At 29.5% G+C, this 27,337-nt stretch overlaps 2 protein-coding genes across 4 annotated transcripts in view; one reads left to right on the top strand and one right to left on the bottom strand.

The window, feature by feature from the left end:
- Window positions 1-710: 710 nt before the first annotated feature.
- Window positions 711-13,932, top strand: LOC123298761. The gene is made up of 14 exons (XM_044880857.1): window positions 711-733; window positions 1,096-1,595; window positions 2,112-3,127; window positions 4,411-4,597; window positions 4,677-4,840; window positions 5,749-5,979; window positions 6,052-6,187; window positions 6,429-6,569; window positions 7,520-8,145; window positions 8,980-9,299; window positions 10,222-11,015; window positions 12,257-12,790; window positions 12,911-13,564; window positions 13,910-13,932. The coding sequence occupies exons 1-14, from the start codon at window positions 711-713 to the stop codon at window positions 13,930-13,932; spliced, it is 5,349 nt and encodes a 1,782-aa protein (XP_044736792.1).
- Window positions 13,933-14,655: 723 nt separating this feature from the next.
- Window positions 14,656-27,337, bottom strand: part of LOC123299107 (fasciclin-3) — a 214,560-nt gene continuing 201,878 nt past the window's right edge. Inside the window, exons 3-10 of one of the 3 annotated variants that reach the window (XM_044881336.1) lie at window positions 26,371-26,521; window positions 25,946-26,302; window positions 24,832-25,022; window positions 24,626-24,767; window positions 23,676-23,789; window positions 16,052-16,082; window positions 14,978-15,110; window positions 14,656-14,911 (exon numbers count right to left, since the gene is read on the bottom strand). In XM_044881336.1, coding sequence (XP_044737271.1) covers window positions 14,696-14,911; window positions 14,978-15,110; window positions 16,052-16,082; window positions 23,676-23,789; window positions 24,626-24,767; window positions 24,832-25,022; window positions 25,946-26,302; window positions 26,371-26,521 — 1,335 coding nt within the window. In that variant the 3' untranslated portion in view covers window positions 14,656-14,695. Of the gene's footprint in view, window positions 14,912-14,977; window positions 15,111-16,051; window positions 16,083-20,793; window positions 21,053-23,675; window positions 23,790-24,625; window positions 24,768-24,831; window positions 25,023-25,945; window positions 26,303-26,370; window positions 26,522-27,337 lie in introns of those variants that run through there. The other 2 variants (XM_044881337.1, XM_044881338.1) reach the window with 2 other exon arrangements.

Genomic DNA, 27,337 nt, shown 5'->3' with positions numbered 1-27,337 from the left:
ACAATAATGTCAGTCCAAAAAATAGTAAAATAAATATCTTCCATCTCTTCTTCACCATTCACAACATTATTTAATATATTATTCATTATTGGTAATTTTTTAATATGAATAATTTACAAACATATATTTAAACTAGGTTAGGTTCCCCGGTTAAAGCTAACTTAGCATCCTAGAGGAATATAGCTATTTACTATTTGACAGCGCTTACCGCTTAACAATCGCCATTTTGCTTACAAGCGCTTCCTAGCGCTTTTTTCTGCCAAACGCAGCCATTGTCTCACAAATTTAAATAAATAATTATGATAATTTACATTTGAAAAATAATATTTGTGCAATTTGATTTCTTATTTTCACAATTTTTAATGCATTAAGTTTAATTAATTAGTGTTTTTCATTTAATTTGACATTTTTTATAACATTAACATTTAAAGAACTGCAAATTAGTCATAACAGCCTCCTTTATCGCCAAAATTTTTCACTGGAAGCGCTGGCATCGATTTTATTGTCCCTACCATGACTACGCACACAACGTGATTTGAGGGTTCAAAATTTTTTTGGATTGATCTAATAATATTCTTAAAAAATAATTCGCAGTTGGCTTTGTAAAAGTATTTGACAAATTGACAGGTTCAAAAATTAACAGTGTCATTTAATAATAATTTAATTAATATTTTCTGGAAATACTCTTATTAAAATTTAAAAGTTATAAGATGGTTAAAAAAATACAAGGGGCGTAAGTGATGTAACTGACCTTTATTAAAATTGGAAAATATCATGATTATTTGGATGCCAAGTTTTGAAAATACAGATCTGTTATTGGGAAAAGTGAAGGAAATTTTAGATAAATTATAGACTTCATATAAAAATGAACACATTTTACCTTTGGAAATTTGAGCCATAGAATTTAATAAATCATAAATAAAACCATTCCACCATTCATTAGCATGTTCCATTCAGTAGATAATGAATGGTAGGACCTAAAGCATTTGTCTTATATCGTTAAGTTCTAATAAAATGCTTGATCAAAACTTTGCACCTAAAGAATGATATGCCTTCAAATTGATTTTCGTATTTTTTTTTTTAATATTTGTACAGCAATGTTAATAAACTATTTCCACAAAGTCGTAAAAATGGGCCAGAATTTCGAATGGATTATAAATTAACCATTTCTTCTTTAACCAAAGCATGGGGTAAATTTCAATACATAAGATATCCAGATGTGGCAATTTTACGAGGATCTTTATGCCAGACTAGTAAACGGTTTCGAGCTAGAACAAATGGTCGGCAAGATGCAGCTAATTGTATTGTGGCAATTATATTCGCAAACATTTTTACTATGTCTGTTTGGATACCAAAATTTATTGATAAAATTCTTATTATTGGTGACGAACTGTTAACGTTAAGTATAACATTTAAACCACGATTGCGCTATGAAATCGCAAGACCTAAAGATTTATATAACAACGTGTATATTGATGATGTTAAAATTACTTATACCACCGATGGACCTACTGTTAGTGGAAAATTTTATCCTGAAAATGGACATACTGATTTAGAAACAACATTAAAGGAATATCTCGAAACAAACGGATCAGGTATGTATTCAGTAAAATCTTTTAATGGATAATTATACATAATCATTATTAAAAGGTTGTCTCAGAAGCGTAATTAAATTATAACGCAAACTATGCCCAACCTCTTTCGAGTTTTAAAGCGGGAAAGGATAGAGAAGATTTAGGAATATTTTTAACTAAAGTAGCTAACATTTTTATGGAGTTGTATAATTTAATAATTTGCTCTTATATTCGATTTATAGTATACATTTTAGAAGGAATGATTCTGTATCACACCAAAAACTTTACAAAATATTTAGTTTTTTTCTCTTTTATCAGATTTTTTTCTGATTTTGACATCACTTAATGGCTCTGTAGAATTGCATTACCTAGAAACCCCGGGATATGTGTTAATCCAGCCCTGATCATTATTGTTTTGGACTAAGATAAAAATTGCAGGATACTTTTGCACACTTAAAAAAAAATCAATAAATTAATTAGTGACTTGTATTTAAAATATTTTTGATCAATTTTTCAAATGATAATCATTTTTCTTAGCTTTATGTGCCGTTATGACTCTGGTAGTAGCATTTTGGAAAAAAGGTAAGGGATATTATTACTTTGATCCTCATGAACGAGATGAAAATGGAAAAGCTGTTCGATTTGAAGATGGTAAAGCATGTGTAATGAGATTTCTTGATCTTGAACAGATGGTTAACGCATACTGCCAAAATTTGGATCGTAGTAAAAATTTTACCTTTACACTATTTCCTATTAATATTTTACGTATGGCAAAAGTTCGAGTAGATCCACCTGAGATACCAAAACGTAAAGTACCGATCAGTGCTCCGAGAGATATTTTTAAGAAACCCAAAAAGCGAGACTCTGAAGCAAGTTCAAGTACTTCTATTGATAAAAAACCCGTTCCTCCACTTGAACCTGATAACAAAATAAAAGATGTGTATGAAATGAATCCAGAATACGTTAAAGTCGAGGAAAAATATCGTGATCGATATAAACATCTTGAGAATATACCAGAAACACATGTAACAGCATTATCAATCGAAATTAAACCTCATGTTGCTCCCAGTGTTACATATTTTCAACCAACTTCAAGTAACACAGGAATATTAAGAGGGAATACATATAAACGGTCTGATTTAGCACCATCCATAAGTCTTTATTGCCTTGGAATGCTTAAAATATATAAATCACGATTTTGGACTAAAGATATTGTTAACCACATATTATATTATGGGCATAAATTATATAAACAATCTTTTTACAAACAAGGAAGTGGAGGTGATCGACGTGTTGAATTAAAAGATGTTTTCAAAGATATTATGATTATGGGTAAAAGATTTACGCCATATATTGATCATAGTACCGTTATTGGTGTATTGAATACAGTTCAAGAGGATCAGGTGGATTTGCAGAGAGGGATAGAAGACTTTTTTAGAGAATATGACACTGGAATTATTCAAGGGCCAATTACTGTAGCCATTTGGCAAGAAGCAGATTTATATTACATGTTTGATCCGTGTGAGCGTGACAACAATGGATGTATTCTTCAAGTAAATTGAATTAGCTTTATTTAAAAATAACACGTTTTACGGCAATATCTATTTGTTATAAGAATTTGACATCAGAAAAGTACCAAATATGAATATAGGATGAGACAATGTTTAAAAGGAACGTCGTGCTAAAGTAATCAAATTGTACAATAACAGCCTTAAATAGTCCATTTTAAGTGCCAATGTACGTATTGGCAATTCACTTAATTATAAATAGAAATTTGGGAGGCTGCTCCAAGGTCGCGCCAGCAACCATCGGCTAAGACTGCTTATTTTATAACATACGCAACCTTTAAGTACAATAGAAGATCAGTTCAAGTGTGAAATTTGATCAACTCTGTTTTCGAAGATTAGTCAGCCAAACTTACAAATAGTTTTGCGGTTCGGTATATGACTTTGACGATCATTCATGACAATAAATTATGTGAATAAAATGATTTGCCAAAATGTACACTGGCCTTAGACATAAAAGCCACTTTAAACTCTCATCAAAGTTATAGCTTAGCTAAATATTCTTGCTCTTTCGCACTTGTAACGTTAGAATCTAGCCCACCAAACCTCTCTCCTCCTCTGCCAAAGAATTATGTGATAGCCAGTTACACTAGTTGATTTTGAGACAAAAATTTCCACAATTATCTTCCTTTTAAAATGAGCTGAAAATTTTTTCTCGGGCTACTTTTTTTACTAGGGAATATTAAAAGTTTTGCTGTCTTCGGAGGAGGGGAAATTCATTAAAACAATTCGAATGTGATAAATTTATGACGCTTTACTGCGCTACGATTATATGCTAAGCAAATTAAACTCGCAGATTTAAAACAAAGTTCTAGAAGAAATAATTTTTTGTTAGAAACTTCATCTTTAAAAGATGCGTTCTTCGTGGTTTTTCTTTTTCTTAAATAAAACTGTTTTTAGGAAGCTTTCTATATAAAGAAACTTACGTGTAGCAAATATTTTGAATTCCAAATCCTTGAAATTAATGAAAATTGAAAGAACCGCACACATCAACACAACTTTGTAGACACGCAGTAGTCATAAAAACGAGGAGGGGATGCGTGGTGACAATAGACGAGTCACTAGCTTAGGCAGAAGCAATATCTTTGTGAAATTTGAGATCATGAATATCCTTTCCAATTCTGCTTCTTTTATCTATATATCGTATTCCATTGTGTAAATGGATTGGGGGGATACTTTTCTAATGTCGGACTCTAGACCTATTTTACGTTATATGTGGTACTTACACAAATAGAAGGTATTAAAAGTGATTTTAAATTTATTTCGTTTAGTCAAAGGATAGTTGTGAAGAATTGCCGGAAGGTAAAGCTTGCGTAACATGGTTTAAATTACTAGATGATTTAACTAAACTGTATTGTGATAATATTCCTAAGGAAAAGAGATTCGATCCATTTTTTATTAGTAATGTGGTAATTACAGATTATGTTGAAGTACCATTGCCTTGGTGTAATTTCATAGGTAAAATTTTATTGTCTTAATTTTTTTTTTAATATTTGGACTGATCTACAATTTTTTAATTGAAATTATATTCTTTAAGGAATAAAACCTGGTAAATGGATTTTACGAGGAACATTTAATCAAAACAGCAGTAGATTTGCAGATGATAATAGAAATTCTCAATGTACAGCAATCGCAGCTATTGCCATAACATTCAGATTATTGTATATCATGGAAGATTGGAGCTCGGATATAATTGATAATGTAAATTAATTTTTCCAATAATTGCTTGCTCTGCTTTTTTAAACATAATTGAAGAAAAATAATGAGTCTGAAATTGACTATTTAAAATGTTTAAAGCAGTGCTGTAATCGCAAAAATAGCGGAAGGAATTCGAAAACTTAACTTTGATTACCTTTGAAAATTAGAGGGAATTTGTCAGATCAAACTACAGGATCACAATGAACAAATTCTTATTTCTTTTATCAAATTGATATTAATTAAAACTTCAATTTTTCTGTATTTATTAGGAGAACATAAAGAAAAACTTTTACAGTTCACTCTGACCTAAATAGTCAATTTTTATGTATTAAGAGATCAAAGAACCCATTTTTACAGTTATGATAATAATCACTTGTGCTAATATATAATTTTTCTGTATTTGTACTAGGAGAACATAATGAATATTTTCAATAAGTACTAGGTATACTCTAGTTTGTCCGATTCCACAGATTATAGTCCAAAGTGTTATATTTTTTACCATTGTACCAATATAAGTAATAATTGAAGGGGAAGTCTTGAAAGCCGCCTATCAATATTAAAAATTTGAACTGTACCAGATCAGAATAGACACGGATTATTCGAGTATCATGCTGGCTTTATATTAAGATCCTTCCTTTTTAATTTTTCTGGTAATAAGTATTTCGAACACTTAAATATTGTAATTGCGGATTTGCCCTAGATTTGAGAAACTGAAAAGGGGCATCGTATTTCGTATTTTTATAACAATTTTTCGCATTTTTAATCTACGTTCTCTTTTATATTCATCTATATACTTGCCCACCACTTGGTATTTTCTAACGTTTTCTAATCTCTTCCACTAACATCTAAGGAGCTTCTAAAAATACTAAATTTCAGTGACCCCCACAACTTTATTGATATTGTCATTTTAGATATTGTTAGAAGGGGATGAATTTTATTCGTCAACTGTACAACATCTTAAGGATACCAACAAATTCAGCCATCCATTTTTAATGTTAGATGAGCTATTGAGAAGTTATACTTTACTATCTATATCCGGAAAGCATAATGGTAAACGAATAAATTTCGATGTTCGAGAATGCTTAGTAAATGGAGTGATATCAGCCCGCGATGATAATGATCAAATTATGAATTTAAAAAAAGTACGTATAATATAACTAAAGAATCATTAAAATTTTTGTTTTAATATTTTTTTCTCGACATCTCATTAAAAGGGTATTGTCAAGTTTTTCACATGCTATGAGTGTGGTATAGTTACTGCTGGCAACATATCTGTTGCAATATGGAAGTATAATAATTACTATTACTATTTTGATTCGCATTCAAGGGATCATAAAGGAGTGGTTCACGGTAAGGTATAAATTTGAATGATGTAGCAAAATTGTCCAATAGAGCATTTTATTGAAACGACATGTAGCAGAGCTATCAAATAACGTGTAGATACTTAAATCAATACGCGTCTGCAAGAGCAATAAGTTTGAACAGTTCGGATGCGTCTCTAATTATTTAATTGTATCAGGTTCACATGACTGCTCTAGTGGAAACATAGCTTCACACTTTTTTTTTATTTAAAAAATTCTTTTTTTACAAGGAATTGGAACTGCTTGTGTATTACGGCTTGAATCCATAGATGAATTGGTTAAATCAATTGAAACAAATTTACAACCTGCATCGAAAGATTTTTTTAACATAGGATATTGCGAAGCTTCAATATGGGAAACCGATGAATCAGGTTTAAGAACATTTAATTAGGGGTGTGCAAATAGTGTTTGATTCGAATAGATAAATCATTCGAAGTTCTGGATTTTAATACTAAGAAAGATTCTATCTAGCGATTGTACAAATAACTATAGTTTGCAACGCACATAGATACAGAATATTTAACAGAAATTTTTAATGTAACAATTTCCAAAACACAAATTTTGTTAAAAAATTGTATAAAATCGTTTGTTTTTTTCAAAAATTTCCAAATTGTAGTCAGGAAATAAAAATTTCAAACACAACTAATATAAAATTAAAACTAATAAAGATGTATATGGAAACATTTGACCCAAATTTTTTTATTTTCAAAATGTAAATCAAAAACAAAAAATTATAAAATTTAAAAAGAAGGAGGAAAACTGTTGCAATCATAAAAAACTCGGGAAGCAAATATGGCACAACACATTTAGATGTATAATAAAGTAGGCATCTTTAGTCTTTTTATTCAATGAAAAAATTAGCTGAATGTTTAAAGTATGGTTTACATTTTTTTTACTCGTGGGGCTGACATCTTTCCGTTAAAATTGAATATACTTTGCCTGTGATAAGAAAGAGACAGATAATATTGGGTGCTAATTTTACAGGGCAGCCTCGGTAAAAAAAAAAAGTGCTTTCTTTTTTATACAGTGCGTTTTATGCTGAACAAGATGAAACAAATCCTATCCTAGTCCACCCTATACAAAAGTCCTTTCAAATTTTACTACATCTGATCCTTCAACAAAAATTATTGAAAATGAATCCATATTTTTTTTTAAATTGACTGAGCTTAATTTCTATTTGAAATATCTGAATTAGGCTTTGATTAATTTCGATTCATTTCAATACGAAACATAGAAATTATTTTACTCGAGTAAGGGGGTGAAGGTATTCTAAAATGTACTAAAGTACTACTTAAAATTAAAATGTTGAATTATTTTTTAGGCTTAGTAAAACCTCCTTTAAATAATTATACTCGGATTAATGACACTTCTGCCATTTTGCGAGCAACACACCATGAAGGGGACAAACTTATTTACTATGAAAACGCTAATAGGCAAACATTTTCAAATTGTATTGTCGCAAGTGCAATGATGAAAATCGTTTCACCATCTCTGTGGACAGTGATGATTATGGATGAAATTTTAAAGTATGGAAATCTTTTGCATGAACGAGCATATTTAAAAGTATTAGATACTGATCCAAACTTCGATGAAAACTTAACTTTTAACGAATGTGAAAAAGCATTTCGATTAGGTGATTATTTTGTCACAGTTGAGTCAGGCGATCCTATTACATCTAATTTTGAAGTTGAATCGCAAAATGTTTTACTTGATATGTTTACATCACATTTTCGACAAGATAATACACCAAACAGTGACATAAATAAATGTGCTATTTTTTCAAGTCCCACTACAACTATAGCCTGTTGGACGGATTTAGATGTAATGTATATTTTCGATCCTAAAGAAATGGATAACCAAGGGATATCATATGACAAAGATATATGGAGTGACAGACAAATAACACCCGCAGAATCATTTATGGAATATGAAGGAGAAGGACAAATGGTAATGTTCTTTTTTGATTTAGGAATAATATAGTTGCTTTAAAAATATTTAGTGTAAAAATTGTTAGAATTTCTAAGAGGAACATATTAACGATTTCATTCTTTCTATTATGGCTTTCGAAATACGATATAGGTGTGAGACTGAAGGTGGTGAATATTGATTCATAAAAATTCTAAAACCATTTAGCTCAACAACAGGATGGGATGTGAGACATAGAAAAATTCGTAATACACGTTAACCAGGCCACATATTTTCCTTTCGTGGACATTGAATTCAGGCTAGGCTTTCAGATTCAGTACTGGTAAAGTACCAGTAATGAATCAGAGTGAACTTTCAGAAGTTCACTCTGACTCATTACTAGTAGAAATTCGTAATACGTTAATACAGCCGCATCTTTTTTCTTTCTCAGACATTGAATTCGGCCTATGCTTTCAGATTCAGTTTTAAATTTCACTCTGATTCATTACTGGTAAAAAATAGAAGAACACTTAGTAAAACACTTATTCCTTAGCAAAAAAGTTACAGTTAGTTCGAAAAATTTATTTGAAAACCGCGAAATTTTGAAATTTCTTTCGATAAATTGAATGGAAAATGCACTTCTATAAAAAAGGAAGATTTTTTCATATAATTTCTGTCTAAGCTATTCAGTTTTAAATAAAACGTTACATACGAAATTTTTTTAAGGCAAAATTTATATCTCTTTTCGTTTATGAATCAGAGTAAGCCGAATAAATCTAAACACCTAGGGTCTATTTTAGTTTTCGCGCAAGATGTGTGCCTTTGAATTAAATAATTTTTGTTTAAAATATTCTTATTCTAAACTTATTATTACAGCTGGATGAACAAACTGTACCCGAAATGATGGATGAAGATGAAGAAAGGCCATTTTATATGGAAGAAGAATCTGAATATTCAAATTATACAAATACGGAACGTCCTCCTGGTAAAGCTTATGTCAGATGGTTCACAGCATTAGATACATTTGTACAGCATATAATTGATAATACTCCACCAAATCAATTAAAAACTGCAGAATTTCTTCTTCAACCTTTAAAGGTAACTGTGAAAGTCATTGCAAAAGAAAAACCAGTGCCACCAGAAGGAACTTCAATTCAACCACCGCCAGATGCAGATCCAGCCTACATTGGTCCTTGGTTAGTAGAAGAAATTGACATCTTAAATCTATCTATATAATTCTATTTAGTAAATGTTATTTTACATGAATTTACTAAGGCAGAACAAACAGTAAAAAGGAATGGGAAATTAATAAACCGGAGAGAAATTTGAATGTCTGAATTGGGAATTTCGGAAAAAATTCTCAAATCGATAAAGTATAAACTTAACAAGGAAAACACTTATAAAAAAATTAAAAATATCAAGAACACAGGGGAGCAATGTTTTTAAATATTGCTCCCCCGTGTTCGAAAGGAATCAGCTGTCAAAAGCACGCTTTAAAATCAATAACACAAAATTTTTACAAAATGAATAAATATCAACGCATTCTATAGTCGTTCTATCATCTTTTTATTCGATGAAAATGATCAGCTGGCTGACCTGAAAAAGGTTCATTTTTTTACTTGCAGCGCTGAGATCTTAAAAATATTATCGAATATAAGCTGCAATAAAGGCTAAAAATCTTGTCGAGAGTTTTACTGGTATTTTGCGGATAAAATAAGTACATGAATTACATATTTGTATCATTTTCTTACCATAATTTCATTTTTGTATTCGATATTTAAGATATAAACATCAAAATCTTACAAAATTGGCGAAAATCAATCCGTGGTGAAGTGAGAATACAAATTTCGAAAATTTAAAATTTAAAAACTCTTAACTTTACGTTGAGAGATTGTTCGTTTCACCGAAATAAACTAATAACAAATTTCCAATTTGCTTGGAATATTTGCATTCGCTTCATTTTAAAAAATTGTAATATAATCAACTCCCCTTAAAAATTATAGGGGCCCAAAAATTTGAAATGAAGTAAATTAAAAAAGGTTTCGTTCAATTTCTTGCAACTAGAAAGAATGAAGAACTAGTCAGAAACCCTTTTTCTACATTCATTTATTCTACTAGGTATAAATTTCAAGAAATTAATTATGGTATGTGGATAGTTCGAGGATCTCATTGTTATTCAGATTTGCGATATGCAGAAATTAATCGCGGCAATCAAGATGCTGCAATCGCAATAGCATTTTTTGTTTTGAAACATAGTATTGAAATACGAGAATTTCAAAGTGGTTTGATAGATGCTGTTTTAAAATATGGCGATAAATTGCACACGTATTGCTTACAAAAACTTAAAAAAAGTATGATGATGGAAAATTTAGACCCAGAAAATATTACTTTAGTATTATCAAATACTAGATTTGAACCATATCAAATATTTAATGAATTTTGTCTTGGACAACATATTTATAAGCTAAAATTAGATGAAAAAATAATTTCTGGTGATATTACGTCCACTGGAGAGGCTAATCCGATAACAGCTGACGATGAACCGGTAAAGAATTTATATGATGCATTGGAGTTCATAACATATAAAGAGTACAAAAACTGTATCATACATGTTAAAGATAAATCATTTGCTATTTATAAAGGACAAAAAATGTATTATTTGTTTGATCCAAATTGTCGTGGTCCCAATGGATTGAAAACAACAAATGGTGTGGCATGTTTACTTAGATGTATGTTTCTAGATCAATTAGTTGAAATCATTAAATTGAATTTACCAGAAGAAGGAAGTAATCGTTTCTACATAGACGGTGTAAACATTGAAAAAATACCGATAAAACGCGGAACACAATTAGGAAAAAAGAAGTTACCAACATCGCTTACTGAACCATCCGCATATAGAACAATACAACCAGGTATAATTCAAACTAAGTAGTAACTTTTTTAAAAAAATCTCTTGTAAGTAACAAGTAACTTTTTACATTCAGCCAAATTCTGACGTATAGAAATTATTATTTATTTTATGACTAAATATTGCCATATTAAAATTTTTCAAATAAAAAAAAGAATTTTTTATCAGTACCTACTTTTCAAATTTTTAATTTTTAAAACCGCCGTTTTCAAAAATAATAAATCTTTAAAAAAAAGTGTATTTTGTTAATGAAAAAGTTCGAAGTGCTTTTTAATCAAATTTCTACTAAAATTGGAAATATGAAAGAATCGAATTTGTTTATAAACATTTGCTACGTGTTTGCCTTTCTTGGGCAAGAAGTGTTAAAATAAATTGGCCATATCCTCTGTTATTTTATATATATATATATATATATATATATATATATTTATGTCCTATGATCCTGAGGGGGACGTAGGGCCTCAACAAATGCTCGTCAACGAACTCGATTCTGTGCTTATACATATGAAGAAATTCCCAAAAACTTCCTTTGTATAGGTGTTACTACAAATTCTGCCTATACACGTTAAAAAAGTTGCAAATAAGGATAATTAAAAGCTTCTTTGAAGCTTATAAACAATTAAATTACGATATTACATATAATTTAATTATAGTGTAAGGCTTCATGATTTTAAAATTACTTTCTATTTTCTCAGAAGAAACTATAGATGTTGTAACTACACGAAGCTAGAGTCGGATTTAACCTTAGCTTCGCCCCTGGGCACTATGAAAAATACCGCCCCTTACCGAAATTTTACATTACAAAATTGAATAAAATTTCGATATACAATTATAGCCCCGAAGTGCAATTCGATCGGTGAAGCCTTTCAAAAGTTATGAGGGATTTACATGCATATATCACACGGAATTGGTTCGAAATAGGTTCTTAGGACTAGTTCTCAAAATGTCGAGATTTGATCGCCAAAATTTTTACCACAATTTTGTTGATGAAACTGCAATGTTTAATTTTGAAAATACTCTTAGAAAAAAAATTATTTTATTTATTATAATTTGAAGATATTTCCATCATGATTACATTTTTCAAATAATTTTCGATAACGCAGAGAACTGAAAATTTACCGCCTAGCCCCGAGTGCCCCTAGCATAAATCCAGCGCTGCATGAAATTAAACAAACTTGCAAAGTATACACAAAACTACAACTGCAATGTATAATTTTACGAAAAGTATTTGTTTTTATTTTACAGGTAAAATAATCCTAACAGGAACACTTTCACAAGAGGATAAACGATTTAATCGTGGCAAACATGTGCAAAGTGCAGCTTGTGCACTTGTTGCTTTAGCAATGAGTGAGATTCATCGAACTGATACTTGGACTAAGGATATTGTTGATGAAATAATTATAAATGGAGATCGATTATATGGTGCAACGGTCGATAATCTTGGTTTTAAATTTAATCCATGGGAAGAGACAATGACTGTACAAATATGCGATAAAGACTTTTATGTTGGAGTTAATCATGTTATATGTGAGATGATTGATGAACTTGACGAGCATATAATGCCACTAGCGAAATTACATTATGGAGTGGAACGATTCTTTAATTCTAACTTACCTCATGGTATTATTCAATCAAATCGATTAACTGCCGCAATATGGAAAGATTCAAAATTCTATTACATATTTTATCCATATCCTTTGAGTTCAACTGGTCAAAATTATCAAAATGGAGCAGCTTGTATTATGGGTTTTAATTCGACAGATGTTTTAAGCGAACATTGTTTGACAAATATTCCACGAGAAAGTTATCAAGAAACATTCACAATTGTGCCAATTGCAATTCATTTAATTAATAAAAAAAGTCTACTAAATAAAGAATTTTATCTAACTCCTTCCTTAGATAAACAAGTTATTGATAATAATGGAACTAAATCGTCAAAGAAGAGAGAAAATAAAATAAAGAAGTCAAAAAAATTATCGAAATATTGGGTTTCACTGAAAGAAGACTCGTCAATATTGTATGGTGGATTTAGTCAAACATCAAAAGTATTTATAGAATCCAGTCGGGGTTACCAAGCCGCTGCAAATGCGATTATTGCAATTGTCATGTTTCATTTAAATGAGCCTAGTTCGTGGACCCAAAATACTTTAAATAGTATTTTAATGTCTGGTGATCAATTATATAAAGACAGTTATTTACGATACCGACCTTTAAATCGAGAGATTGGATTAAATATGTTATTACGTAAATTTTATATTGAAAAATATTGTGTTGAGGTCATCGTTTACAAAGCAACGATCGTAGGAAAATTAAATGAAATTGATATTTCAACTGGTATTCATAATTTCTTTTTGCATGAACGCGCTGGTGTATTTATTGCGTATAGTATGACTTTAGCAATTTTTCAAAAAGGTGGACAATATTATTTGTTTGATCCATATGGTTGTGAGCTTAAAGGCGATGTTGATAATCATGGCAGAGCAATTCTAATACGATATAAAAATTTAGCAAATATTGCTAATTATTTGTATGCACAATTCTCAACTAACGATAGTAATGAAAAACAATACAATATTCATGCTATTCAAATTAAAGATATTGTTTATGTTCCATAAAATATTAATAAAATGTCATTTTGTCAATTTTACGCGTTTGAAAAGTTCATCTTAGATTACTAATTAAATTGCTAAGAATGATCTTCGTTTCTTCGACTAGTTTAATTTGTTACAATTAATATAGTTCAGTCGGCAGATAGTTTCAGATAGAAAAAGGTCGAAAGTTAATGAAACTTTTCCTCAAAGCTCTCAATAACTTTTTTCTTTTACGTCTTATGGCAAAAGCATTCCTATACTTTTTTGTAAAGCGTTAAATTTCCTAAAATTCTAATCTATTTTACAGTGTTGTGTTCAAATATAATGTAAAATGTTGTTCAATTATTTTTACTCGATCAGAATTTTTTGAATAGTGATAACAATCTTTTGCACTTTTGGCCTTGCTCTTGGAAAAATTGCAAAACCAGGACTACTTACCCATCGTTTAGCAGAACTGTACCGAGAACAAAACAGAACTACAATATTTACGCTTATTAAGTCATTTAATCGAAATTAATGACATTCAGTTAAAATAATTTCCAGATCATTTCATAAGATTTACGATTTGGCACTTGAAAAACTTACCTTATTTATCAAAATATGAACATTAATCACGATCTTTCTCGAAGTTCTCGATATTTTGATTTCTAAAAGATTCAAGAGCTATTGCCTTTTTTTGAAAAAAATTATTTATTTATTTTTTTTGAAAATAACAAAATGTTTATCATTTATTTTGAAAAAAAGTTTCAATACAACATACTAAAAAAAGTGGACGGATAATTAAAAAATATTAAATATAAGATTAATCTGCTTACTAAATAACTACACACGTATTACTAAATTAAAATTGGATTTGTACTTGATGACTTAAGTAAAAAAGTTTTTTTATAAAAACAGTCCAAAGAAATTAAACAAAATAAGAATTAATTTCGAAAAAATTAACTAAATTACGTGCTTGGAATTTTTGAAACCGAATAAAATATTAACAACAGCTAAAAATTCCACAACATTAAATAAAAATTCATTTTTGTCCTAATTTTTCCGAAAACAAAAACAATGTCTAATTTCTCTGGATCAATAAAATTTATTAAAATTAATGTGTTTCAGTTTCATTTGGCTTGCTTGTTGGTGATGTTTCATTTTTTGTGTATATAATTTCTGCATATTCAGTTTTTTCATCTTCTTTTTTTACAATTGGTTTTACAGCATTTGTTTTCACTAAGTCTAATTCTGCGTAAACAATTCCATCTTTCTTCTCTCCAGTTACTTGTGTTGGAGTTGTAATTTCAACATCCTCTTCTTGTAAAGTCTATGAATAAAAATTCAATTTATTAATAAAATTCAATTTTTAACTGTTGTGCTTTTTATTTCTTACGTCTGCATCACCGATTTCTACATCTTCATTTTCTTCTTCCGCGGGTGTTTCATTTTTCTTCTTGAATATAGATTTTAAATTATCGAACCGTTTTTTCTTGTGAGCCTCAACATTAGCACTTTCTGTATCACTACTGAAATAAAGCAAACATAGTCATTGCCCAATATTTTAAATAATAATGGCGCAGGAGCCAATGATAGAAGAATATTGCAACTTTATTTCAACTGTTTAACATCGGTATTTATCACAAAATATTTACATTGAAGTTGTTAGGTTAAATTATAGACGGTGTCTCTAGAGTGGGTTCCATTTATAATGAGGTGGGACCATCAGTTTTGTTTAAGGACGGCAAGAGCAGGGTATCAACAGAAAAGGTTAATTTTCCTCATCGTAATCCATTGATAGACCCAAACGTTCAGCAAATTTGCCTCTCAGCCAATATCTTGGCTACAATCATTTTTTTCATTTAACATTGGCGTTTTGAAGTTAGACTGAAGTTTGAATAGAGATAAGAAGCTGTGATAACAGCGTAGATGCTTTCATTACTCTATGATAACGAAATGTCGTAAGGCTTTGCAAAATTATGATTTTTAATTAAAAACTACCTTGTTTGACTAAAATTTCATACAGCTCATAGGACATTTATTTATCACAGAGTAAAATAGCTACCATGAAAACTGGTATCACAGTTTGGTTGCTCAAGGTTCAGTCTTAGAAAAGAGTATGCATTTACCAACTAATTCAGAAAAAATTTCAATCCTATAGTGCCTTTGAAGAAAAGAATACACGCTTGAGAATTTTATAGCTGAAGACTAGTGAACTGTAGGGAAGCGCTCTTTTATTTGAACTGGTAATTACCAAAGTCACTCTCTGAAGGAAACGGAGACATTGTTTTCACATTTAGATATAACCCGTCATCTTCAAAAGTTTGATTTTGTCTTTAGTTCATAGTTCACAGTTTTGTAGCAAAAACGGCCGCACGTCATGAGCACTTAAAGTATAAGCAATAAATGGATTGGAATAATTATTCTACCATTGGGTCTAGTACCACAACATTTTCGAAGGAAATCTTACCTTTCGTAATGTTGATTATTTGATGCAGCACCTGCAACAATAAACAATTTATAATAAATATTTGAAGTTTTTGATTACTTTCGAGAAGTTTTAGGCATTTGTCATGGACAGGACATGCAAACCAATGTAACCATTTTATCTGAAAGCGCAGAATGTATTCCGATTAATTCTTTTTTTCTTCGGTATACGTTTAAGTAGTTTGATTTAATGCGCTTGACACTCAATATGTTATGCGATAGCTTTGGTTATCGACCGTTAAATTGTTCTGTGCCTAGTTAACTCTACAAGATTTTTTCATTATAGATTAAAATGATCCACCATGTATTGATTAGATAATCAGAATATTCGGTGTGATTTTTTTTAACTAGACAAGCGCTTAAAATTCGAAGAATAAGATTATCGAGAACTATGCTTTAAACAAAAACCGTGCGATTTATTGGCATACATTTCACGCAATCATTACGCCTTGAGCTTTCAGGTTCAATGATAAGCTCACTCTGTTTCATAACTGATAAGAGATAGAAGTAAACATTAAATTAGAAAGTTTTTCTTTATTTTAAAGGTAAGTATTCTTCTTCTTTCTCTTATCAGTTATGAAGCAGAGCTTTTCATTGATACTAAAAGTTGAGGTAGAATTTAATGCGTAAAAAGTGCGTATATGAATTCACCTTTTTTGTGTGAAACATATTTTTGAGCTCAAGATATGTCAAGTTAAAAAAATACACCCCGTATAATAATTTTTTATAGCTTAAATTAATTTTCTGCTATATAGATTTCAGTAAGTGACTGAATTCCAAAATCAGCTCGTTGAATGGAGTTCACTAAACGCAATAATTTATCTGAGGAATAAAAGTTGTATGAAAATGTAAAAACTGTCTAAAAACAACCAAACAATGCCCTCATCTTCGTTAAGAGGATATAAAAGGCAATTCTGTGTTAGGTCATTAATTCCTTTTAATACTTAAAATCTTAAAATATTTAAAATACTTAAAATCAAGTGCAACGATAATTTTTATTAAAAAAAGTAATTTATTTAAATGTTGCCAAAAATTCGAATACAATAAATTTCTTATCGACTACGTGAATATATAAAAATCGAATGTCTATAATACAACTGATAATAAATTTTAAAGTAATAAGTATACATACAATAAGAATATTTAAAGTTCGTGCAAAAATAAAAATAAATAAAAAAAATTTGATCAAATTGAGATTCGTTCATTGGAAACAACACTTAAATACAATATATATTTTTGTTTTTATATTTTGATAGACTATCAATACCCCTGAGTCAATAGGAAATTGTAGCTATCGTTCATACAAATATGTTTTATCAACTAATAACTATACTCTAATTAATTTAAAATCGTTTTTCAATCAAATATCATGAGGTTACTTTCCATTCTCAAATTTTAATGGTAGATGAACTTTTTTTTTCAAATAAGTATGGTTTTTCTGGATCTATTCATTTTAGTCCGAAATTTTGAATGGAATTTTTACGAAACTATCTACATAATTGGAATTTGACTTGCAGTGAAATAAATATATATAACAAATGAAAATATACAATATTAAAGCACAATTACCAACCTTTAATCAAATCTTACAGTAGAGTAAAATTTATCGAGAAGACTAAGGGGCTAAAAGAAATCTCTTGTCTGATAATCCGTATTTGTAACTTAACTTTATAAAAAAAAGTGTCAAAAAAGATAAACTCATTTTTAATATTTAAAGCTAGCTGAAATGAAAAATCTAATAAAAATAACGTTTTGGTTACCAGAAGAGTTTCAAAGCAATAGACTTTTGTCCACTATGGATAAATCTGTTGGATAAAAGTTTCTAATGATTAATTATGATATGTAGATAACAAAAATCAAAATTCTTTTTATAAAGAATAGGATTATTATTATTATTTTTAAATAAATTTAGTAAAATTATGCATCCGGTTACGTGACAGCAAACACCAATCAGATGCATTGTGAAATTCTATGTAAACAGCATTACTTGGCCACAACTGTTTATAAATTGAATGATTGTATGAAAGGCGTATAAAAAAAAATGATTGTATGACAAGTCCTGATGTCATACAAGACGCCATGATAGTCTACACTGTTTTCGAAGTAAATTTGAAATGGTTTTTGAAAATGCAAAATACATAATGTAAATAGTGTATAAATACAAATTGAATTAGAAATTAGTATCAGGGAACAAGGATGGAATCATATTACAAGATAACCAAAATTCTACTGTAGATTTGATATGATAAGCTATTGGGGGGCAATTATTCCGCATTTAAATTGAATATTATTATTATTTACTACTTATACTTTTTTTGCACAATAAAGTTTGTCAATCATTTACATAAAAACTTTTACTAACAGATCTTTTAAGCTGTCTAAAATAATTTTCAGACAATACTTATTGGCCTATCTTGATCTTGTAGTTAGTTACGTATACACTCTAAGTCATAATAAACGCAAAAGTTGAACCATTCTAAGTGATATTACTATAATAGTACATGTAATTAACATATAATTTTATAGCTATAACAGTTAGATTAATAATCGCGTGCATTTTTTGTGACACAAAATGTACACTAATTACTTTTAGATTGCCAAAAATTTCTCATTATTTCTTTGAATTTACTTTTTTAAAGCTTATCAAACTTATTTACTTGATTTTCAAATTTTTTTCGATAAAATTTAGTCATAGTCAGCAAATTATCGACCTATATAGAACAAAATTTGTTTTTTTCATTCGACATTTAGGTATCTTCAATAAGAAACAATATTGAGTTGTTGCATGCAGTTAGGCAATTTTTTATGTTTTTAGAAAGCCTTTAATCGATCAATTGTTCTTCTATTGTTCAATTAATATTTTAATTTGTTTAATTTCTATAAATAAATCCATTATTGGAAGACAACGTTATACACGAAAAATTCTTATTCATCTGTTACGGGACAAGGGTTTAAATTAACTCAATATAGGTTTGAGTCTTTGGTCTTAATTAAACGCTTGAAGATAATATTAACTAAATAGATTTAGATATTATGAGATACGCAATGAAGCCCAATATGTAATTGATTGACTTAATTTTATTAAATAAAATAAAAATTTTATTATCTATAAACATAATTTTAATTTTGATTAAAAAAATTTTTTTTGAAGCGCTCTTAAAAAATAAACAGATTTGAAAATCTTTTAATATAATCTAAAAAATGTGTGATTCGTTTTTAAAATTGATTTGAAAAACTAATTTGGCAGTTTTATTTTTCTTTAATTATTTAACTATATATTTAATAATTTAAAATGAGATTTGTTTGCGAATTGAGTAACAATTTATATAGTTTGAGATGCCACATATAAAGTTTTGCGATTATATTTTGGTATAATACGGTTAATAATTTGAATTATTTATTTTTTTTTATTTTTAAATAGCACATTAATTTACAAAGACAACTTAGATAGAATTTTTTTTTGGAGTTATTATATATATCAACGAACTATTTATATGAGAACATATAAGCAAACAAAATGAATAATTGTGTTAAATTATTGAAATAAAGTTATTTAACTTAAGCATAAACATTTTAGACAAAATTCATAATTCTTGTTCAATCATTACTGTTTTGAGGATAAGAAATAAACTGGCTTGAAATTCCGACTGAATTGAATCGATATAAATAAGATTTAATCGAAAATGGAGTTGTCATGAACATCCATTTAAACATTCTAAAAGTAAGTTATTTTATGTTTACACATTTGTAATTTGGTGTGGTAATTTTTTACACGTTTTTGTGGATATTTAGTGAACGAAAAATGTGTCATTTAAGGAAAGTGAATGTGTCATCCTTAATAAAGTAGTATGTTTCCTTAAACATATCACAAATATGTCACAATTAACACACTACAGAACTTGCAATGAGAATGAGCGAGTTTCAATCGAGTTTCTTGGTCACGGAAAGTTAATTAAATTGATACAATTATTAAGCTAATAGTATAGTACTTTTCCAATTAGCCAGATAATTAACTTCCTAAACTAATTTTTCATAAAACTGAGCGCATATTGAATCGAAATCCGTTGATTAGTATATGAATAATATGAAAAATTGTAAAAAAATTGAATTCGTAGGAAAATTGAACAATTATGTAGAACTTACTGATAAATATACGAATTCTTCAAAATTGGAGAAAAAAAGATTTATATGGAATTTCTTCATTTGAATTATTAAATAGAATTAATGAAACAAAATTGAAAGCAGGCAAATACTTAAACTATCTAAATCCTGTTTTCGGAGCTATGGAAAACTTTTTCAAAACGGGGATGTTTTGTGCTCTAATATATGCTCAGCCTTATTTCAAAGAACAATAAAATTATGAATTTCACTAAAATGGCCAGTTTAGCAGACAAGTTATATATTTTATATTTAAAAAAATAAATTTTACTAAATATATGTCGCAAATTTTCTCTAAATACATTTTTACAAAAATGTTTTTTGTTGGGATATGATGGATAATGTTCTTAATAATTAGATATGTGTTTATTTTTAATTTAACTACACAAAAAAGAAAATGTTCCATTATTTTTCAAATGTGAAAAAACATTATTTTAAGAAAATATCACTTGGTAAAATTTTTAATAAACTTTGTTGTAAGTAATTCTTTTATTAAGATCACAATTGAAAAAAATTAATTATTTTTTTTATACATTTTTTACTTAAAAAAAGTTTAAAAATTCCTTTTCTGTTTATAAATATTGATTATAAATCGGCAGTTGTTACACTTCAGTGTCAACTTTTTTCTCGGATCGTTTAATATCAGTTTCAGTTGGAATTTTAGTATTTCCATTAACATAATCGTCTTGAAGATGTTCCGATTTCACTTGTTCACTATCAGGAGATGGTACCGTTGGATTATGATGACCCCCCTCTACATCATATTCACCATCACGCTCTTGCACTGATGCACTGTCTTTTGTGTAGTCAATTACATGAGAACCACCTACGGACAGACCAACAAATTAATGAAATAAATGTTAATATTTAATTACGTTTTAAAAGCAATTATGCTACTGTCAAGCAAATTATTAACAGTAAACCCTCTAACTAATATTCTAAAATGTTGGTCAAAGAATTTAATTCATTTAATAAGATGTTAAAAAGGTGTTGGGAAATTAAGGATGGTAAAAGATCCTGACAATTTATATTGGAATCATATAATTTATTTTTGTCGAACGATGCAGGGTATAGGTGAAATTACGGCGTTTAAAAATATTTAAGAATGAGAAAATCGTTGGATTTCGGTCATTCGCCCTCGAAAATTAAAAGTTATTGTAATAAAAAGTTTTCTATAAAGGTATGGACACTCATTAGCATCGAAGTTGGCTATAGTGTTCTAAATGTACCGAAGAAATTTACAAATTCTTATTAAAGAATTTAGAAAAAACATTTGATTTCTATGCTAGTTGGTTTTCTGTTTTTTTTGAGGAATTATGAGTCTCCCGTAAGATGGAGGAACTCGGAAAACTACAAAGGATTTTAGGTTTCTTATATTCTCAAAATATTATGATATGTCTGGTTTTAATTGGTAACATCTAAGAAATAATGAATGCACATCGTCGCACAATACCACATTGACCGCTACCATCAAGGCTCTCTTCGGGAAATAGTAAGATCAAACTTAGTGATATTCAATTTTTTTATCTTCTTCACAATCTAAATCGATTGGATCAGGTTTTATATAGCCGGTCTCGGGATTTTTGTAAAATATTATTTCTAGCGAAAACACGAATTTGACTTAATTTTATACTCCTAAAAAACTAAATTTGAGTTATTTCGGACAATAATAAAGTGTATCCATCGAGCACTGTTTACTTTTTAGAAAAGTTATTCTCACTGATCGCTATGGTCAGTTGGTCTCTTTATATGGAAAAAAGAAAAATAGTATTCGATATTGAACTGTTAAAGCATAAGCTGCTGCTTCCAATCAAAAGACTAATGACTAAGCATATGAATTTGAGCTCGTGCGGATATAATAGAGTGGTGCTTGAGAAAAATTATCATAGCACATGCATATTGTTTATTTTTTGTCACAAGTTTTTCGGCGTTATTATCAGCATAAACTATTTATGATTTTAAACTATAGAATCCTAAATCTTAGTATACACAAAAATATAAGTGTCCAAAGAGAATTGCTCCCTAAAATTTTCAAATTTATTTAGTATACTTAAAAAGCTTTTAACCTTTCACTTTTGATATAGTTATGAAAATGGCTGCCTGGGACTCGTTTCGAATTATTTTAAAATAGTTCAGTTCTTTCACATTCAATAATAGTATTATTTGTGATAATAACTATATAAGGCAAGGGCCGGATTAACCATAAGCAGAGTAGGCAATTGTCTAGGAGCTCTGTATCTACTAGGGGCCCCCACGCAAAGAAATTGAAAATGTTTCATAGAGAGAAAATTTATCTTCTAACGGCTGAAAAGTGTTCTTACGCCTTGCATTGTCGAAAAGCCGCGATATGGTAAATTCGACCCTGTGTAAGGCCCTCCATATAAAATATATACTAGAGCAGTATTTCTACACCTTTTTTCGTTAATTTACAGATGCTACATGGATGGATAAGTTAAAAAGCCTTAATGTACAAAATTATGAAGGGTTTACTGATAATATAATGGAGCTTTTACTGATAATATTTTTACTTAAATTTTCTACTTTTCTAATGGTAAACCTCCAATAATTCGAGCAGTTTTATCTGGAAATTTTTGTCGAAGGTTTTAAAATATTATAATAGATATATTTTTGAGATTTTTTTCCGAACACGTTTTAACAACAGTTGGAAGTTGTTAATTCTAAAGTTTTATTTATTTGAATTCATGAATTCAAATATCGTAGTAAAAATAATAGGTTAGAGTAAACAAAAGAAAGTACTGAACATTTCTGTGAGAGTGTCATCGAAACGAAATGTTTGTTTCCGAGATTAGTTTGGGGTCAGACAAACAGACAAAAAAAATTTGTATATCATGTAAATAATTTTATGAGAATAAATAACGTGTAAGATGCAAATACAACTTATATAAGTTTTTTGTATCAAAGGGTTCGGCGATAAAGTGAAAATTCAAGAAGAGCACTTTGAAAAACTTAATATAAATTTTCCAGATAAACCTCTGAGCTTCAAATTATTGGATTATAAATATATACGATAAAAATTTGTTAGTAATTTAAAAAAACGTGCAAAACACAATACCTAAATGTATTATTTCTCCTCAAACAGTCAAAACCAAGTTCTGATTTAATTTGACTTTCAACAAAAAACGTGCATACTTGAAGCAAGAGATTAAACTATATAATTACCAACGTATCAATTGTTATTTCTACGTGGTCTTGGCATTTAAGTAAAATACTTTTTATATAAGTTTTTTTTTTAATCAAAAAAGATAGTAAAATTGTGCTTCAATTTTTTTAAATTTTCTATTCGAAGTTTACCTTAAATCTATTGGCGTCCTTCCAGAGAAATGGGTTCTTTAGCTTGCATATAAATAGAATATTTCAAAATTATATTTTGTTTTTATTATTTTAATAAAATAAGTCTACTAAAAAGCATGCTTAAAAACGTTACTCACCTCCAAAACACCATCGTCCAGATGCTCTTGCGTATATTACCAGGAATATTATTAACAGAACTAATAAAATGCTGACAACGATTCCAATAATGGGACCAACACCTAATTCCAATCCTAAAATAATAAAATTACGTGTTACTTATAACTAATGAAGCTATTATCTGGATTTCTAATCTGAGGATGGTAAAATTTATTCGCAGTCACAAGACAAGACATCGAAGGCATACCACTCTAGTTATATAAGCAATAATTTTTTTTAAATTTAATAATTTTTCAATTTTATTAAAATTTTCACAAGTCTATACTGAAAATTTTCGGGTGAAATGATCCACCAGGAAACACAGTACAGGTGAAAATATGGATGTCACACCCCTTGGTATCTCACCTCTGCACCAGTAAATATGTACGGCGTTGCTGCATACTATCTCTGCATAAGTATTAAGTATAAGTATCGGTACCGGAATTTCTGTATGACTTTTGTGTTATTCGGTTCGAATATTTATGCAGAGTTAGTATTCAGCAACGCCGTACATATTTGATTGGGCAGGGGTGAGATACCAAGGGGTGTGACTTCCATATTTTCATCTGTACTCACCTGTACCGCCCAAAACTGACGCCATGGTGCTCAAACTTACTTTTACATATAGGAGCATCTTTTTCAATATTTCAAGGTGGATCATATCACTCGAAAATTTCAGTATGGGCTTGTGGTTTAGTTGGGCCAATAAAAAATTATTTTTATAATTCGGAAGTTGTTACATTTAGTGATTTCCAGCTAGAAACGTAGATCAGCACTATGTCTTTTTTAAGATGGCGTGCTTTTAAATAATGAATTTCATCTGGGTTTACAAATATGAGAACTTAAACTTTTAATATTTTGAGAGGAATTGATGATAGTGCTGAAAAGATGACAGAAATTTTCAATGTCATTTTTTTTAACGGATATTTACCTTGGGGTTCAGCATTCGTAGAAAGTACAATAAAATAGTCAGTTGAACCTTGATCATTGTATGCGGTTAATCTGAATTGAGTTTCTGTATCTTCTTTTTTAATATTATTTATAAATAAATTGGCTTTATATGTTCCTCGACCCTAAAATAAAAAAGTATAAAAATTAATATTAACATAAATGAATTTAATTTAACAATTTTCATACCAAATCTTCAGGACTGGCAGCTTCAAATCGTCCCGTGGGATCTGCAGTTCCTTCTTTTACTTGCACACCATCAATTGTCCAATGCGTTGAAGGTCTTGGATTTCCTGTAAATTCTACGCTAACAACTCCTGGTTTACCAAGTTCGTAGTCAAATAAGTCAATTGGATTTTCTGATGGTGGTTGTGGAGCATCTAAAAATTTCCAAAAAATTAGTTTCATAGTTTTGGGGACAATTTAAAATTTCTTATCACACAATAGTGCTTTTAAACTTTTACAAAAGTGTAAAGAAAATGATATATTAGTTTTTTCTGTATTAAATGTCTAAGACAAGAGTAAAACACTAATGTTCGGCTAACTACGTGGCAAAGACCTTCGACAAATTCTAAAGCCGTTCCCAAATGTCTCCATTTATCGTGATCAATGAAGTATTTTTTTTATAATCCTAATATAACTTATGAGATTATCCTTTCAGCAAGTTTTTAGGGTTCAGTTTGTAATGTATATTATCCAGAAACTGTCTTTTGGTCTAACTACATTCCCAAATCATTTTTGAATCCGCTTAGGTTAATTTTTCGAGATAACCACAAGTTTAATTTCTTAATCTGAAAGGAGACTCAGGAAGACATACTTTTAGGAACAATAATTTCTCTGCACGTTGGTTGTTTTCTACTAGGGGTTTATAATTGTTTTCGGAAAATTCTTCAAAACTGATTACGCTAGTCACAGAATCTTCGCTCTTGTTACATCTTACGGTAATGTCATTGGGATTAATGATACATCTCACATAGAACAGCAGTGACGGAGTTTGTTACGTCCTAGACCGAATATTTAGAGAACCCGGGTTCGAATCCCGGCTTCTGTGTAATTTTTTTTGTTTCTTTCTATTTGTTCAAATGAAAATACGTAATGCGCGTTAATCCATTGAAGTGTAGAGTCTCATCTTCATATGTTAAGTGATATAATGTGCTGAGATAGCAAAAGCTATTTAAAGTATCATATATGAAGAAATGAAACAGGCTGCCGTATCTTGAAAGAAGAACGTTTTTCCAGGAATATTCATTTAAAATAGTTGACGAGTTCTCTAAGTTATAAATATACTTAATATTTGTCTTACATTTAACGTTAAGTTGGATTGATGATTGATATGTGCGTCCAGCATTTGGTCCGGCTTCTGGACCAGCTCCATTTAATGCAATATGATTAGCTACACAACGTAACTGTTTACTGTCATCTTGAGGCGATAAGCGTCTTGTTAAATTTTGTTGAACAGTTTGTAAATCATCAAGTCCATTAATTATAATTGGTTCATTTAATCCTTCGACTAGTAAATCGTTGTCTAAATACCAAGATATGTTTGCGGCTGGTCTACCATCTCGAATATAACAAGCTGCTTGTAAAACATCTCCAGCTCTATAAATTTGTTGAGCCTCTGAACCACGATTTACATCTAATTCTGGAGCTTTTGGGGGTTCTATAAGGAGAATAAAATAAATTAGTAAGATTGAATGAAAAAGAATATAAAGTATTTCAAAAACTTACTTGCAACTAATAAATTGATATGCCCTGCTGATTCTTTGACTTCATTTGGTGTACCCATCGTACAATTAATGATTCCATTATTTTTGTCTGTTATTCGGGTAATTGTAGCTCCACAATGACCTGCAGCAAGGCCTGCTCCAAAGTATTTAAGCTAAAAAAAAAAAAATAAAATGTTATTTTTAATTTGTAAAATTCAAACCGTTTTGTATATGAATCGATGTTAAGAGCCATATTAGTTCTCTGTTTGGTTATTGAATTTGGAATCGTGTTTGCTTGTTACAACAGTTTCCGTGCGGATATTTTATTTATATAAAAAATCCAAATTTTGATTTCAAAAATTACATCATTTGATTACTCCTTGGTTGTGATTTTTCATTCAAAAGTGGCTTTCATTAGGCCGCCTGGAATACTTTTCCCGTTTTATCGATAATTGCTGCAACCATACACGATACCAATATCAAGTTAAAAAACTTTGGGAAGAATGCTGACTTGCCCTTCGTTTTATGTCTGCGTATTTAAATTTAAAATATAGTTTACCGTATGATTGGATTCGTCAGTATGCTGCATGAAAAAGATAATTAACCTTATTAGTCTTAAGTGAATAATTATAAATACTCCAGTGCTGATGCGGACTGACACAAAAGTATGGGACACTAGATTTTTTTTATTCATTTATTGAATAGGGGGTTGTTTGGAGATCTTAAATCTGATTTGTAATATTCGTGAAATTAACCCTTTCGCCGCCATCTTGGAAAATAATTTTTTTTTGCGTTTTAGCCCATTTAAGGTCTCCAAATTACACCCTATTCATTGAATGAATAAAATCTAGTGTCACAGACTTTTGAGTTATCCCTCTTCGATTTACGTAAGTGCACTGGACTTACAGTTAAAAAAATATATAACGAGACTACAAAGTCTCTGAACTACTGTTGAGCTCTCCATAAAATAATTTTAATTTTCTCAGATG

Source organism: Chrysoperla carnea, chromosome 4, assembly GCF_905475395.1.
Source record: "Chrysoperla carnea chromosome 4, inChrCarn1.1, whole genome shotgun sequence".
NCBI classification, from domain to species: domain Eukaryota; kingdom Metazoa; phylum Arthropoda; class Insecta; order Neuroptera; family Chrysopidae; genus Chrysoperla; species Chrysoperla carnea.
This window is presented reverse-complemented; position numbering and strand designations above follow the sequence as displayed.

Excerpts from the sequence above, each read along its gene's own strand:
- LOC123298761 (XM_044880857.1), top strand. The coding sequence starts at position 711 with ATGGTTAAAAAAATACAAGGGGC. Across the intron at positions 4,841-5,748 it reads GCTCGGATATAATTGATAAT|ATATTGTTAGAAGGGGATGA; the intron begins GTAAATTAATTT and ends TTGTCATTTTAG. Across the intron at positions 8,146-8,979 it reads ATGAAGGAGAAGGACAAATG|CTGGATGAACAAACTGTACC; the intron begins GTAATGTTCTTT and ends TTATTATTACAG.